Source organism: Ranitomeya variabilis, chromosome 1, assembly GCF_051348905.1.
Source record: "Ranitomeya variabilis isolate aRanVar5 chromosome 1, aRanVar5.hap1, whole genome shotgun sequence".
NCBI classification, from domain to species: Eukaryota; Metazoa; Chordata; class Amphibia; order Anura; family Dendrobatidae; genus Ranitomeya; species Ranitomeya variabilis.
The window spans coordinates 52,460,192-52,474,486 of NC_135232.1; the positions used below are offsets into that span (position 1 = coordinate 52,460,192).

At 46.3% G+C, this 14,295-nt stretch overlaps 1 protein-coding gene across 2 annotated transcripts in view; it reads right to left on the reverse strand.

The window, feature by feature from the left end:
• Positions 1-481: 481 nt before the first annotated feature.
• ARK2N (arkadia (RNF111) N-terminal like PKA signaling regulator 2N) overlaps positions 482-14,295 on the reverse strand; it is a 53,771-nt gene continuing 39,957 nt past the window's right edge. Inside the window, exons 4-5 of one of the 2 annotated variants that reach the window (XM_077283734.1) lie at positions 13,640-13,766; positions 482-4,695 (exon numbers count right to left, since the gene is read on the reverse strand). In XM_077283734.1, the coding sequence (XP_077139849.1) occupies positions 4,506-4,695; positions 13,640-13,766 (317 nt within the window). In that variant the 3' untranslated portion in view covers positions 482-4,505. The remainder of the gene's footprint in view (positions 4,696-13,639; positions 13,767-14,295) is intronic. The other variant, XM_077283754.1, reaches the window with a different exon arrangement.

A 14,295-nucleotide genomic window follows, 5' to 3' on the forward strand; every position in this document is an offset into this window, starting at 1 on the left:
ATAACTACTATAATACTGCCCCTATATACAAGAATGTAACTACTATAATACTGTCCCCTATGTACAAGTATATAACTACTATAATACTGTCCCCTATGTACAAGAATATAACTACTATAATACTGCTCCTATGTACAAGAATATAACTACTATAATACTGCTTCTATGTACAAGAATATAACTACTATAATACCGCCCCATGTACAAGTATATAACTACTATAATACTGCTCCTATGTGCAAGAATATAACTACTATAATACTGCCCCATGTACAAGATTATAACTACTATAATACTGCTCCTATGTACGAGAATATAACTACTATAATACTGCTCCTATGTACAAGAATATTACTATAATACTTGCATGTTAAAGATACAAGATACAATATAACAGTACTTACCTCTCAGTTACACTTGGGACTCCGCAGGGCGAGTTGTCCACATAATCGCCCACACACCCCAATAACGACAAGGAACATTTTTTTAAATAATTCACTCTATTTTATTTCGGTCTTAAAATAGTTGTAACTTTTATTCTACAGACTTGTTTGAAAAACAGAAGTTCTCATCTCGCACCAAAAAATATATGTATTTATAATAACACTCTTATTATCTCCCCTCCCTGCCCCCGACGACCAAAACTAAAGAAAAAATACAACTGAGGAAACGGTTAAAGGAAAAAGAAGGAAAAAAAACAACAAAAAAACAAAGCACATTGTGAATTTCATAGTTTAACCTCCTTACGTATTTAACGGGTGATAACGGGGCAGGAAATACGGAGACTTGTCCTCGACATTCCCTGAAATGGTGAAAGAAACTAATATACAACTGATCTGCAAGACAGGAGAGCAAGGTCCATGTCTGGAGAACAGGGGGGGATGGGACAGCAATCAATGCGAGGATAAGTGAAATGAGCGGGCGGACCGCGGCAGCACTCGCTGAAATCTGATTGGTTACTGTGACCCAATTTTTTTTACTATGCCCGCTATGTTGCCCATCAGGTCGTCTCTAGACTAAAAAGGAGCATAAATATTACATATGGGAGCAAATTCATCCATGTAAGTCCCAGAATTATGGTGTCATTTCATGACTTGTGCCATATTTATGATGATAATGTGTATTATACATTTTTTTTTCAAACTTCTGCTCCTCGTGGGCGTGACCTGGCTGAAAGGGGTGTGGCTTATTGTGAGACAATGTGCAAAAAAAAATGTAGCACACATTTCCGGCACAAAGTAAGCCTATAGGTGGTGTAAACAGAGGGGTGTCTGCAAGTTTGAAAGTTAGCTCCTATGCAAAAGTTTGGGGGAAAACTTTCCGATTGTTGGGGGTCCGTTCGCCATGGCCCTCAGCAATCTTGAGAACCGTGGTTCTCTAGAGTCCTGGCTGGATGGGGCAGAGGTAGATCGTGCCCACTACCACTCTAGACATTCTAGTCGGAGCGCTGAAGACCAGCCGAGTGCTGCGCTCAGCCATCTTTACGCGCTCCCATTAGAATGAATGGAGCGGCGATGCGCAGGAGCGGCGTCTTCTCCATTCAGCAGGGGGAGCCCCACTTCTCTAAATCGGTGGGGGCCATGGTGGTTGTTCTCAACAATCGAAAAATGATTCCCTACCCCGTGGATAACTTTTAAACTTCAGACTACCTCCTACATATAAGACTAACATTGGCTGGACCCACCGATATTCAGCCGACAGTCTAATGTGTATGGGGGGAGAGATGACCAAAATATGGATACCCCTCTTTCGAGGGTTTGTACAGGAAAAACAGCACTCCCTCTAACAAAAGGCCGTGTCTGGTATTGCAGCTCAGCACCATTGTTTTTCATATGGATGAGCTGCAATACCAGACAAAAGCCCATGGATGAGAGTGGCGCTGTTTATGGGGAAAAAAAACCTATGACATCAATGGCCCACGTCTCGTCTTCCCACAAGACGGCCGCTTCCTCTCCGAGCGCGCAGCCACCGAACCGTTAAGTGCATTGACCTTAGAAGAGTAAAGCGACTCGAAAAAAGGATAAAAAAAAAGAGACAAAAAAGGTGTCAAATAATAAAAAATAAAAGCTTGGCGTCATTTGTGTAGTTGTCCGGCCCCCACGTATGTCCAGTGATTGCGTCCGCTCGTCTATTAACTCTTAAAATGAATATAAAGTAGTGTCTGAAAGTTAAAAAAAATGAAATAAAAACCAACGCTAAAACGTAAAAATTCTGAAAGGACAAAAAAATAAGCAAGAAGAACAAGAGTCCCCGAGCCGGAGGAGCCTCTGTGTGCACAGCGCCAAACCTATGGTCACACAACCTGACAAAAGATCGGTCCGTCTGTCCACCGTAGAGGGGCTGGGCGAGCACAAACATGGCGCCGGGGCCGCGGGGTGATATAACCCATGGGGGGGCTTGGCATATGAAACAGACAGTTCCCTACAAACGCCAGTGTTTTTGTTTTTTTTTAAAGCTGCGGGACATGGAGGCAATACAGGAGCCGGCACTGCTATGGTAGAAGTGGGGGACAGACTGGTGAAATGTACCCGTCACCTAAAATGCCTATTTGCTAATAGATCGGGGTGGTGGGGGGTCCGCCATTCAAGACCCTCATATGTGAAAGCCAAAATGGATAACAGAAGCAAAGTCTCCCCCTTTTGGAGGACCCGACAAATTCCCGCATTACTCGGAAAGCTTACTGATGTGAGTAATGCTTCATTTCCCCTATGGAGGCGCTGTAGGGAAATGAAACCCTTGCTACCAGGTTCGTTAAAGGGTCCCCAGAAGTGGTGCCCCCCTTCATTGTAGACGCAGGCCCATCTAGTGCACCGACACTGATGACATGGGAGAGGAAGAGGAGCCATATTCACCAAGAAGGAGCATCCTTGTTTGCGGAAAATGGAGTAGACCACCACCAACGTCGAGAAATTTTCATAAACTGGAAAGTAAACTGCCTTTCTGAGACTCCCCAACCCTCCTGGCAAGTCTCAGCCCTATAAGACCCTTCTTTATAAAGGGGTGGTCTTCACAAATGCTATATATGGGTATTACATATATATTTGTTCCAGGAGCGTACATGTCCCCCGGAGGGACCAATGAAAATCTGCGTGGCGCATGATCTCACGGGTGGCAGGCCCTTAGACAACCGCTGCCTCCTATGGGTCGTAGTCTGTAATTTCCCCGTTACCGCAGTACGGTAGTGATGCAAAACCTGGGGCCGTATATTACATGAGCGTCATCTAAAGGGGAAAGGGGGCGTCCAGTGTCAGAGGACGCGCAGCGGAGGGGTGGCGATGAGCAGACGACTGCCAGATGACTCAGTTACCACGCACCACATAAGTGACCGCCTTTACTGCACTTCAGAGCTGCACTCACAATTCTGCTCACTCAAGAGCTGAAACCTCTAAACAGTTTCTGTGCATTCATTTCCTGCGGTACTCCAGCGGTTATAAAGCTACAACTCCTGGTGTGTCATGACAGTCAGCACATCATGAGAGTCATACTTTCCCAGATCTGGAGTGACGCGGGATGCCGATCCCTGCCTTGGTAACGTGCTCTTCTGGAAAATGTTGTCCATGCGTCAGATGCTGCAGGCGATGTTATAGTAGCTCAGAAAAGGTAGGTGCTTGTCACTAAAACAGCAAATACCTGGTGTTCAGCCAGCAGAATTGTGAATACAGCTCCGGAGTACAAAACCGATTTACACAGCTACTCCGATTCGCTTTCATGTAACACATACAAGTTATCTGTTACAGATGGACATGCCCTTTAATTTAGGTCTCCACTTGGGTTTCTTCAGCCTCCGCCATCGATGTATATACCGTATCAGGTAACTGTTATGATTGCTTAAAGGGATTATTTCTAATCAGAAATAAGCTTCATGGTCTCCTCTAAATAAAAGGGGCGGCCGTAGTGGTTGTGACGTAATTCAAGCTACTGTTTCCACCTCTCATCTGACGTCCTGTGACTATAGCGGATCGGTCACGGCGGCGCCATTTTCGTCAGCTCTATGTCCAGACTATCAATTCTCCAGTCATTACTGGCAGTGACTAATGTGGCTACTGCCCCCTGGAATCGGGCTTGTAAGTCCTCCCTGGCCCGGCGCCCCTCTCTGCGGGGGCTCAGTGTAAGTCTCCGCATCTAAGGATACAGTATAAATATTTATGCATATATTATTATTATTTTTTACCTTTTCATCAAAGAATTTAAATTAGTTAAGCACAAAAAAAAAAAAAAAAAGGGTGGGGGAGGGGAGGAAAACCCCCCCAAAACAACCACCCATCGCCCCTAAATATGGAAAGTGCTTTATCTCATCATTTTTCTTTTTTGGGGGTTAGGTATCTCAATGGTGAGGGCAGGAAGCGATTTGGCTGGCCGCGCCATGAACGATCAAATAAAGTTACCCATGAGCTCGTTAATTCGAGACGCGTTTCTGGCCTCCTGGAAGAGAGTGATGGAAACTTCACAAGAGACGGTTGTGCCGCCGGGAAGAGGCGAGGACCGACCCCCGGGAGGGGTCAATGTTACAGTAAGTATTTGCGCCTGGAGTCCTCGTCCAGCGTTAGGTCCACTACTTCTGGGGGTGAAGTCCACGTCTGCTGGGCGCTGACGTTTGTCCATGATGGAGTTTGGTGCGAGCTGTGGTACTGAGAGCTGGCGGCGTGCTTCCAGGAAGACACACTCTGTATGACACCCCCCCGGGGATGGACGAACCTGTGAGGATAGACAACATATGGCAGCATTACCCCCTCCGCAGACATGTGCATGTATAGGAAATTATGATAAATCTGTATGCAATGAGCTCCCCCTAGTGGTGGCTGCAGGAAGTCACAATCTTATGTATATCTGTATATGGAGAGCTCCCCCTAGTGGTGGCTGCAGGAAGTCACAATCTTATGCATCTCTGAATATGGGGAGCTCCCCCTAGTGGTGGCTGTAGGAAGTCACAATCTTATGTATCTGTATATGGAGAGCCCCCCCTAGCGGTGGCTGCAGGAAGTAACAATCTTATGTATCTCTGAATATGGAGAGCTCCCCCTAGAGGTGGCTGCAGGAAGTCACAATCTTATGTATCTCTGTATATGGAGCGCTCCCCCTAGTGGTGGCTGCAGGAAGTCACAATCTTATGTATCTCTGTGTATGGAGAGCTCCCCCTAGTGGCGGCTGCAGGAAGTCACAATCTTATGTATCTCTGTATATGGAGAGCCCCCCCCCCCCCCCTAGTGGTGGCTGCAGGAAGTCACAATCTTATGTATCTCTGTATATGGGGAGCTCCCTCCAGAGGTGGCTGCAGGAAGTCACAATCTTATGTATCTCTGTATATGGAGAGCCCCCCCCTAGTGGTGGGTGCAGGAAGTCACAATCTTATGTATCTCTGTATATGGGGAGTTCCCCCTAGTGGTGGCTGCAGGAAGTCACAATCTTATGTATCTCTGTATATGGAGAGCTCCCCCTAGTGGTGGCTGCAGGAAGACACAATCTTATGTATCTCTGTATATGGAGAGCCCCCCCCCCCCCCCTAGTGGTGGCTGCAGGAAGTCACAATCTTATGTATCTCTGTATATGGAGAGCCCCCCCTAGTGGTGGGTGCAGGAAGTCACAATCTTATGTATCTGTGTATGGAGAGCCCCCCTAGCGGTGGCTGCAGGAAGTCACAATCTTATGTATCTTTGAATATGGAGAGCTCCCCCTAGTCGTGGCTGCAGAAAGTCACAATCTTATGCATCCCTGTAGTGAATTCTGCTTTTGGGCTCCCTCCGGTGGTTGTTGGTGGTAGTGCAGTTGTCTTGGGGTTGTGATCCAGGGCAGGTGTTTCTGCTGATTGCAGCTCTATTAGGTATTTAGGTGTGCAGGATCCATGTGTCCTTGCCAGTTGTCCATTGTTCTTGGAGGGATTGCATCTCTCTGGTTCCTCATGTCCTTCTGCCAATTCAGCTAAGATAAGTGTCTGTTTTTTTTGTCTCTGTGCACACCTGCAGTGTGCTTTGCAATTCAGTGCAATTCATCGTGTTTTTGTCCAGCTTAGACTTTGTTTGGATTTTTCAGTCATGCTGGATTCTCAGGAGATGCAGATATACTTTCTATGTCTTTAGTTAGATGTAGAATATTTGTATTATCTGCTGTGGATGTTTTTAGGATTTTAATACTGACCGCTTAGAATTCTGTCCTATCCTTTTCTATTTAGCTAGAAGTGCCTCTTTTGCTAGATAGAATTCCCATTTCCATCTATAGGGGTATTTAGTCCTCCGGCTGTGTCGAGGTGTCTAGGATGTATTAGGTACACCCCACGGCTGCTTCTAGTTGCGGTGTTGGTTTAGGGTTTGCGGTCAGTGCAGGTACCACCTACTCCTGAGAAAGTCTTCCATGCGGCTCCAAGGTCACCGGATCATAACAGTACAACTGGCCAACAATGAGTTAAATGCATCTCAGAAGAAGGGAAGAAAGAACCATTTTTTTTTCTGTAGCCTGCTTTGTCTTTTCTTCCCTCTTTTCCTCTGGGTGACTGAGGAGTCTTGTGCTAGTATGGATGTTCAGGGATTAGTTTCTCGTATAGACCAGCTTGCTGCTAGGGTACAGGGTATTTCTGATTATATTGTTCAGACTCCGCTTTTAGAGCCTAGGATTCCTACTCCTGATTTGTTTTTTGGGGACAGGTCCAAATTTTTGAGTTTTAAAAACAATTGTAAACTGTTTTTTGCTCTGAAGCCTCGTTCCTCTGGTGATCCCATTCAGCAGGTTAAAATTGTCATCTCCCTGCTGCGTGGCGACCCTCAGGATTGGGCAATTTCCCTGGAATCTGGCCTTGCTTAATGTAGATGCTTTTTTCAGGCTCTACTAGGATTACTATATGATGAACCAAATTCTGTGGCTCAAGCGGAGAAGACCTTGTTGGCCCTGTCTCAGGGTCAAGAAGTGGCAGAATTGTATTGTCAGAAATTTAGAAAATGGTCTGTGCTGACTAAATGGAACGAGGATGCTTTGGCGGCAATTTTCAGAAAGGGTCTTTCTGAATCTGTTAAAGATGTTATGGTGGGGTTTCCCACGCCTGTTGGTCTGAGTGATTCTATGTCTCTGGCCATTCAGATTGATCGGCGCTTGCGGGAGCGCAGAACTGTGCGCGCTGTGGCGTTGTCCTCAGAGCAGATGCCTGAGCCTATGCAGTGTGATAGGATTCTGTCTAGAACGGAACAACAAGGATTCAGACGTCAGAATAGGTTGTGTTTTTATTGTGGCGATGCTTCTCATGTCATTTCAGTCTGCCCAAAGCGTACAAAGAGAATCGCTAGTTCAGTTACCATCGGAACTGTACAACCTAAATTTCTGTTATCTGTGACCTTGATCTGCTCATTGTCGTCATTTTCTGTCATGGCGTTTGTGGATTCAGGCGCCGCTTTGAATTTGCCAGGCGTTGTGGTTTCCCCTTGCAGTCTTTGCAGAACCCTATTCCTTTAAGGGGCATTGATGCTACACCTTTGGCTAAAAATAAACCCCAGTTTTGGACACAGGTGACCATGTGCATGGCGCCAGCCCATCAGGAAGATTGTCGTTTTCTGGTGTTGCATAATTTGCATGATGCTATTGTGCTGGGTTTTCCATGGTTGCAGATACATAATCCTGTGTTGGATTGGAAGTCTATGTCTGTGACTAGTTGGGGTTGTCAGGGGGTTCATAATGACGTTCCTGTGATGTCAATCTCCTCTTCCTCCTCTTCTGAAGTTCCAGAGTTTTTGTCTGATTTTCAGGATGTATTCGATGAGCCCAAGTCCAGTTCCCTTCCACCGCATAGGGACTGTGATTGTGCTATTGACTTGATTCCAGGCTGTAAGTTTCCTAAGGGCCGACTTTTCAACCTGTCAGTGCCGGAACATACCGCCATGCGGAGTTATGTTAAGGAGTCTTTGGAGAAGGGGCATATTCGGCCATCTTCTTCACCGTTGGGAGCGGGATTTTTTTTTGTGGCTAAGAAGGATGGCTCCTTGAGACCCTGTATTGATTATCGCCTCTTGAATAAGATCACGGTCAAGTTTCAATACCCTTTACCTTTGCTTTCCAATTTGTTTGCCAGGATTAAGGGGGTTAGTTGGTTTACTAAAATTGACCTTCGGGGGCCATATAATCTTGTTCGTATTAAGCAGGGTGACGAATGGAAAACTGCGTTTAATACGCCCGAAGGCCATTTTGAATACCTTGTGATGGCATTCGGGCTCTCTAATGCTCCATCTGTTTTTCAGTCCTTCATGCATGATATCTTCCGGAATTATCTTGATAAATTCATGATTGTATATTTGGATGACATCTTAATTTTTTCCGATGATTGGGAGTCTCATGTGAAACAGGTCAGGATGGTATTTCAGATCCTTCGTGATAATGCTTTGTTTGTGAAGGGGTCTAAGTGTCTCTTTGGAGTGCAGAAGGTTTCTTTTTTGGGCTTCATTTTTTCTCCCTCATCTATAGAGATGGATCCGGTTAAGGTTCAGGCCATTCATGATTGGATTCAGCCCACATCTGTGAAGAGCCTTCAGAAATTTTTGGGCTTTGCTAATTTTTATCGCCGTTTCATTGCTAACTTATCCAGTGTGGTTAAACCCCTGACCGATTTGACGAAGAAAGGCGCTGATGTAACGAATTGGTCCCCTGTGGCTGTCTCTGCCTTTCAGGAGCTTAAACACCGATTTACTTCTGCCCCGGTGTTGCGTCAGCCGGATGTTTCTCTTCCGTTTCAGGTTGAGGTTGACGCTTCTGAGATTGGGGCAGGGGCCGTTTTGTCTCAGAGGAATTCTGATGGTTCCTTGATGAAACCGTGTGCCTTCTTTTCCCGTAAGTTTTCGCCTGCTGAACGTAATTATGATGTCGGCAATCGGGAGTTGTTGGCTATGAAGTGGGCGTTTGAGGAATGGCGACATTGGCTTGAGGGAGCCAAGCACCGTATTGTGGTCTTGACCGATCATAAAAATCTGATTTACCTCGATTCTGCCAAACGGCTGAATCCTAGACAGGCTCGATGGTCCCTGTTTTTCTCCCGTTTTGATTTCGTGGTCTCGTATCTTCCGGGTTCTAAGAATGTTAAGGCTGATGCCCTCTCTAGGAGTTTTTTGCCTGATTCTCCTGAGGTATTTGAGCCGGTCGGCATTCTGAAGGAAGGGGTGGTCCTTTCTGCCATTTCCCCTGATTTGCGACGGGTTCTGCAGGAATTTCAGGCTGACAAACCTGACCGCTGTCCAGTGGGGAAACGGTTTGTTCCTGATAGATGGACTAGTAGAGTGATTTCTGAGGTTCATTGTTCTGTGTTGGCTGGCCATCCTGGTATTTTTGGTACCAGAGATTTGGTTGGTAGGTCCTTTTGGTGGCCTTCTTTGTCGCGTGATGTGCGTTCTTTTGTGCAGTCCTGTGGGACTTGTGCGCGGGCCAAGCCTTCTTGCTCCCGTGCTAGTGGGTTGCTTTTGCCTTTGCCGGTCCCTGAGAGGCCCTGGACACATATTTCTATGGATTTTATTTCAGATCTTCCGGTTTCCCAGAGGATGTCGGTTATCTGGGTGGTTTGTGACCGGTTTTCTAAGATGGTTCATTTGGTGCCTTTGCCTAAATTGCCTTCCTCTTCTGATTTGGTTCCGTTGTTTTTTCAGCATGTGGTTAGTTTCCACGGTATTCCGGAGAATATTGTGTCCGACAGAGGTTCCCAGTTTGCTTCTAGGTTTTGGCGGGCCTTTTGTGCTAGGCTGGGCATTGATTTGTCTTTTTCTTCCGCATTTCATCCTCAGACAAATGGCCAGACCGAGCGAACTAATCAGACTTTGGAAACTTATTTGAGATGCTTTGTGTCTGCTGATCAGGATGATTGGGTGGCTTTCTTGCCATTGGCCGAGTTTGCCCTTAATAATCGGGCTAGTTCGGCTACCTTGGTTTCGCCCTTCTTTTGTAATTTTGGTATTCATCCTCGTTTTTCTTCGGGGCAAGTTGAACCTTCTGATTGTCCTGGTGTGGATTCTGTGGTTGACAGGTTGCAGCAGATTTGGGCTCATGTGGTGGACAATTTGGTGTTGTCTCAGGAGGAGGCTCAGCGTTTTGCTAACCGTCGTCGGTGTGTTGGTTCCCGGCTTCGGGTTGGGGATTTGGTCTGGTTGTCTTCCCGTCATGTTCCTATGAAGGTTTCTTCCCCTAAGTTTAAGCCTCGGTTTATTGGTCCTTATAGGATTTCTGAGATTATCAATCCGGTGTCTTTTCGTTTGGCCCTTCCGGCCTCTTTTGCCATCCATAATGTTTTCCATAGATCTTTATTGCGGAAATATGTGGTGCCCGCTGTTCCCTCTGTTGATCCTCCTGCTCCTGTGTTGGTTGATGGGGAGTTGGAGTATGTGGTTGAGAAGATTTTGGATTCTCGCTTTTTGAGGCGGAAGCTTCAGTACCTTGTCAAATGGAAGGGTTATGGCCAGGAGGATAATTCTTGGGTTTTTGCCTCTGATGTCCATGCTGCTGATTTGGTCCGTGCCTTTCATCTGGCTCGTCCTGATCGGCCTGGGGGCTCTGGTGAGGGTTCGGTGACCCCTCTTCAAGGGGGGGGGGGGGGTACTGTTGTGAATTCTGCTCTTGGGCTCCCTCCGGTGGTTGTTGGTGGTAGTGCAGTTGTCTTGGGGTTGTGATCCAGGGCAGGTGTTTCTGCTGATTGCAGCTCTATTAGGTATTTAGGTGTGCAGGATCCATGAGTCCTTGCCAGTTGTCCATTGTTCTTGGAGGGATTGCATCTCTCTCTGGTTCCTCATGCCCTGCTGCCAATTCAGCTAAGATAAGTGTCTGGTTTTTTGTCTCTGTGCACACCTGCAGTGTGCTTTGCAATTCAGTGCAATTCATCGTGTTTTTGTCCAGCTTAGACTTTGTTTGGATTTTTCAGTCATGCTGGATTCTCAGGAGATGCAGATATACTTTCTATGTCTTTAGTTAGATGTAAAATATTTGTATTATCTGCTGTGGATGTTTTTAGGATTTTAATACTGACCGCTTAGAATTCTGTCCTATCCTTTTCTATTTAGCTAGAAGTGCCTCTTTTGCTAAATCCTGTTTTTCTGCCTGCGTGTGTTTTTCCTCTTATACTCACAGTTAATATTTGTGGGGGGCTGCCTATCCTTTGGGGTTCTGCTCTGAGGCAAGATAGAATTCCCATTTCCATATATAGGGGTATTTAGTCCTCCGGCTGTGTCGAGGTGTCTAGCACGTGTTGGGTACATCCCACGGCTGCTTCTAGTTGCGGTGTTGGTTTAGGGTTTGCGGTCAGTGCAGGTACCACCTACTCCTGAGAAAGTCTTTCATGCGGCTCCAAGGTCACCGGATCATAACACATCTCTGTATATGGAGAGCTCCCCCTAGTGGTGGCTGCAGGAAGTCACAATCTTATGTATCTCTGTATATGGAGAGCTCCCCCTAGTGGTGGCTGCAGGAAGTCACAATCTTATGTATCTCTGTATATGGAGAGCTCCCCCTAGTGGTGGCTGCAGGAAGTCACAATCTTATGTATCTCTGTATATGGAGAGCCCGCCCTAGTGGTGGCTGCAGGAAGTCACAATCTTATGTATCTCTGTATATGGGGAGTTCCCCCTAGTGGTGGCTGCAGGAAGTCACAATCTTATGTATCTCTGTATATGAGGAGCTCCCCCTAGTGGTGGCTGCAGGAAGTCACAATCTTATGTATCTCTGTATATGGAGAGCTCCCCCTAGTGGTGGCTGCAGGAAGTCACAATCTTATGTATCTCTGTATATGGAGAGCTCCCCCTAGTGGTGGCTGCAGGAAGTCACAATCTTATGTATCTCTGTATATGGAGAGCCCCCCCCCCCTAGTGGTGGCTGCAGAAAGTCACAATCTTATGTATCTCTGTATATGGGGAGTTCCCCCTAGTGGTGGCTGCAGGAAGTCACAATCTTATGTATTTCTGTACACTGTGTGCAGAATTATTAGGCAAGTTGTATTTTGATCACATGACACTTTTTATACATGTTGTCGTACTCCAAGCTGTTCAGGCTCGAGAGCCAACTACCAATTAAGTAAATCAGGTGATGTGCATCTCTGTAATGAGGAGGGGTGTTGTCTAATGACATCAACACCCGATATAAGGTGTGCTTAATTATTAGGCACCTTCCTTTCCTTTGGCAAAATGGGTCAGAAGAGAGATTTGACGGGCTCTGAAAAGTCCAAAATTGTGAGATGTCTTGAAGAGGGATGCAGCTGTCTTGAAATGGCCAAACTTTTGAGACGTGATCACCGAACAATCAACCGTTTCATGGCAAATAGCCAACAGGGTCGCAAGAAGCCTGTTGGGCAAAAAAGGCGCAAAATAACTGCCCATGAATTGAGGAAAATCAAGCGTAAAGCTGCCAAGATGCCATATTTCAGAGCTGTAACGTTACTGGAGTAACAAAAAGCACAAGGTGTGTGATACTCAGGGACATGGCCAAGGTAAGGAAGGCTGAAAAACGACCACCTCTGAACAAGAAACATAAGATAAAACGTCAAGACTGGGCCAAGAAATATCTCAAGACTGACTTTTCAAAGGTTTTATGGACTGATGAAATGAGAGCGACTCTTCATGGGCCAGATGGATGGGCCAGAGGCTGGATCAGTAAAGGGCAGAGAGCTCCACTCCGACTCAGACACCAGCAAGGTGGAGGTGGGGTACTGGAATGGGCTGGTATCATCAAAGATGAACTTGTGGGACCTTTTCGGGTTGAGGATGGAGTGAAGGTCAACTCCAAGACCTACTGCCAGTTTCTGGAAGACAACTTCTTCAAGCAGTGGTACAGGAAGAAGCCAGTGTCGTTCAAGAAAAACATGATTTTCATGCAGGACAATGCTCCATCACATGCCTCCAACCACTCCACAGCGTGGCTGGCCAGTAAAGGTCTCACAGAAGAAAAAATAATGACATGGCCCCCTTGTTCACCTGATCTGAACCCCATAGAGAACCTGTGGTCCCTCATAAAATGTGAGATCTACAGGGAGGGAGAACAGTCCACCTCTCGGAACAGTGTCTGGGAGGCTGTGGTGGCTGCTGCACACAATGTTGGTCGTAAACAGATCAAGCAACTGACAGAATCTATGGATGGAGGCTGCTGAGTGTCATCATAAAGGAAGGTGGCTATATTGGTCACTTATTTTTTGGGGGTTTTGTTTTTGCATGTCAGAAATGTTTATTTCTAAATTTTGTGCAGTTATATTGGTTTACCTGGTGAAAATAAACAAGTGAGATGGGAATATATTTGGTTATAGTTGCCTAATAATTCAGCACAGTAATAGTTACCTGCACAAACAGATATCCTCCTAAGATAGCCAAATCTAAAAAACTCCACTCCAACTTCCAAAAATATTAAGCTTTGATATTTATGAGCCTTTTGGGTTGATTGAGAATATAGTTGTTGATCAATAATAAAAATATTTCTCTAAAATACAACTTGCCTAATAATTCTGCACACAGTGTATATGGGGCGCTCCCCCTAGTGGTGGCTGCAGGAAGTCACAATCTTATAATTAAACCCTCCAATAAGGAGGTGGGCAGTCACCCAGTTACATGGAGCCTTTAATCTCCTCTACGGCCGCCGTCCTAATGACGTCAGACTGAAATGTAAAGGTAGTGGTGGAAGAATCATGGGCAGGTTTATGTAATCATGGACGTACCTGGCTTGTTCCTGCACCCCCACAATCTCCACCTCGCTGCCGGAAGATGCAATATTAATTTCATCATTGTTCTGCGCACCCCCGGGGGGTAATTTATCACAAGATGGCAGCCCTGAATCTATATGACCTGCAAAGAAAAGAAAAAAATCATAAGGACCGATGTGTAAGACCAGGCAAAGCAATAACCAGGTAATAGCACCAATCACAGCGTGGACGTTCTCGGGGCGTTTAGAGAGCGGTCCTGATTCGGGGGCTTTTCTTTGATGTGATTTGAGTAGGGTCCTGTCAGGACTTTGCAGCTCAATGACGTCACCATAGCCCAGGGGCGCACAGACAGGCCTACAATGCGCATCTCTGTGGCCCCCTTGACTTTCAGGACACAGATGGGATTGGTTTTCAGCAGAGGAAAGAACAAATAACACAATGTCTGGCTCACACCAATGAAAATCTCAGTGGGTTTGGTGCCGATACGGGGAGAAATCTGGTGTCTCTCACTGAAATAGGAGGTACTGAGAGCCTGGCACTGTCACGCGAGGCACCGAGTGGCATTGGGAGCCTGGCACTGTTACACGAGGCACCGAGTGGCATTGGGAGCCTGGCACTGTCACGCGAGGCACCGAGTGGCATTGGGAGCCTGGCACTGTCACGCGAGGCAC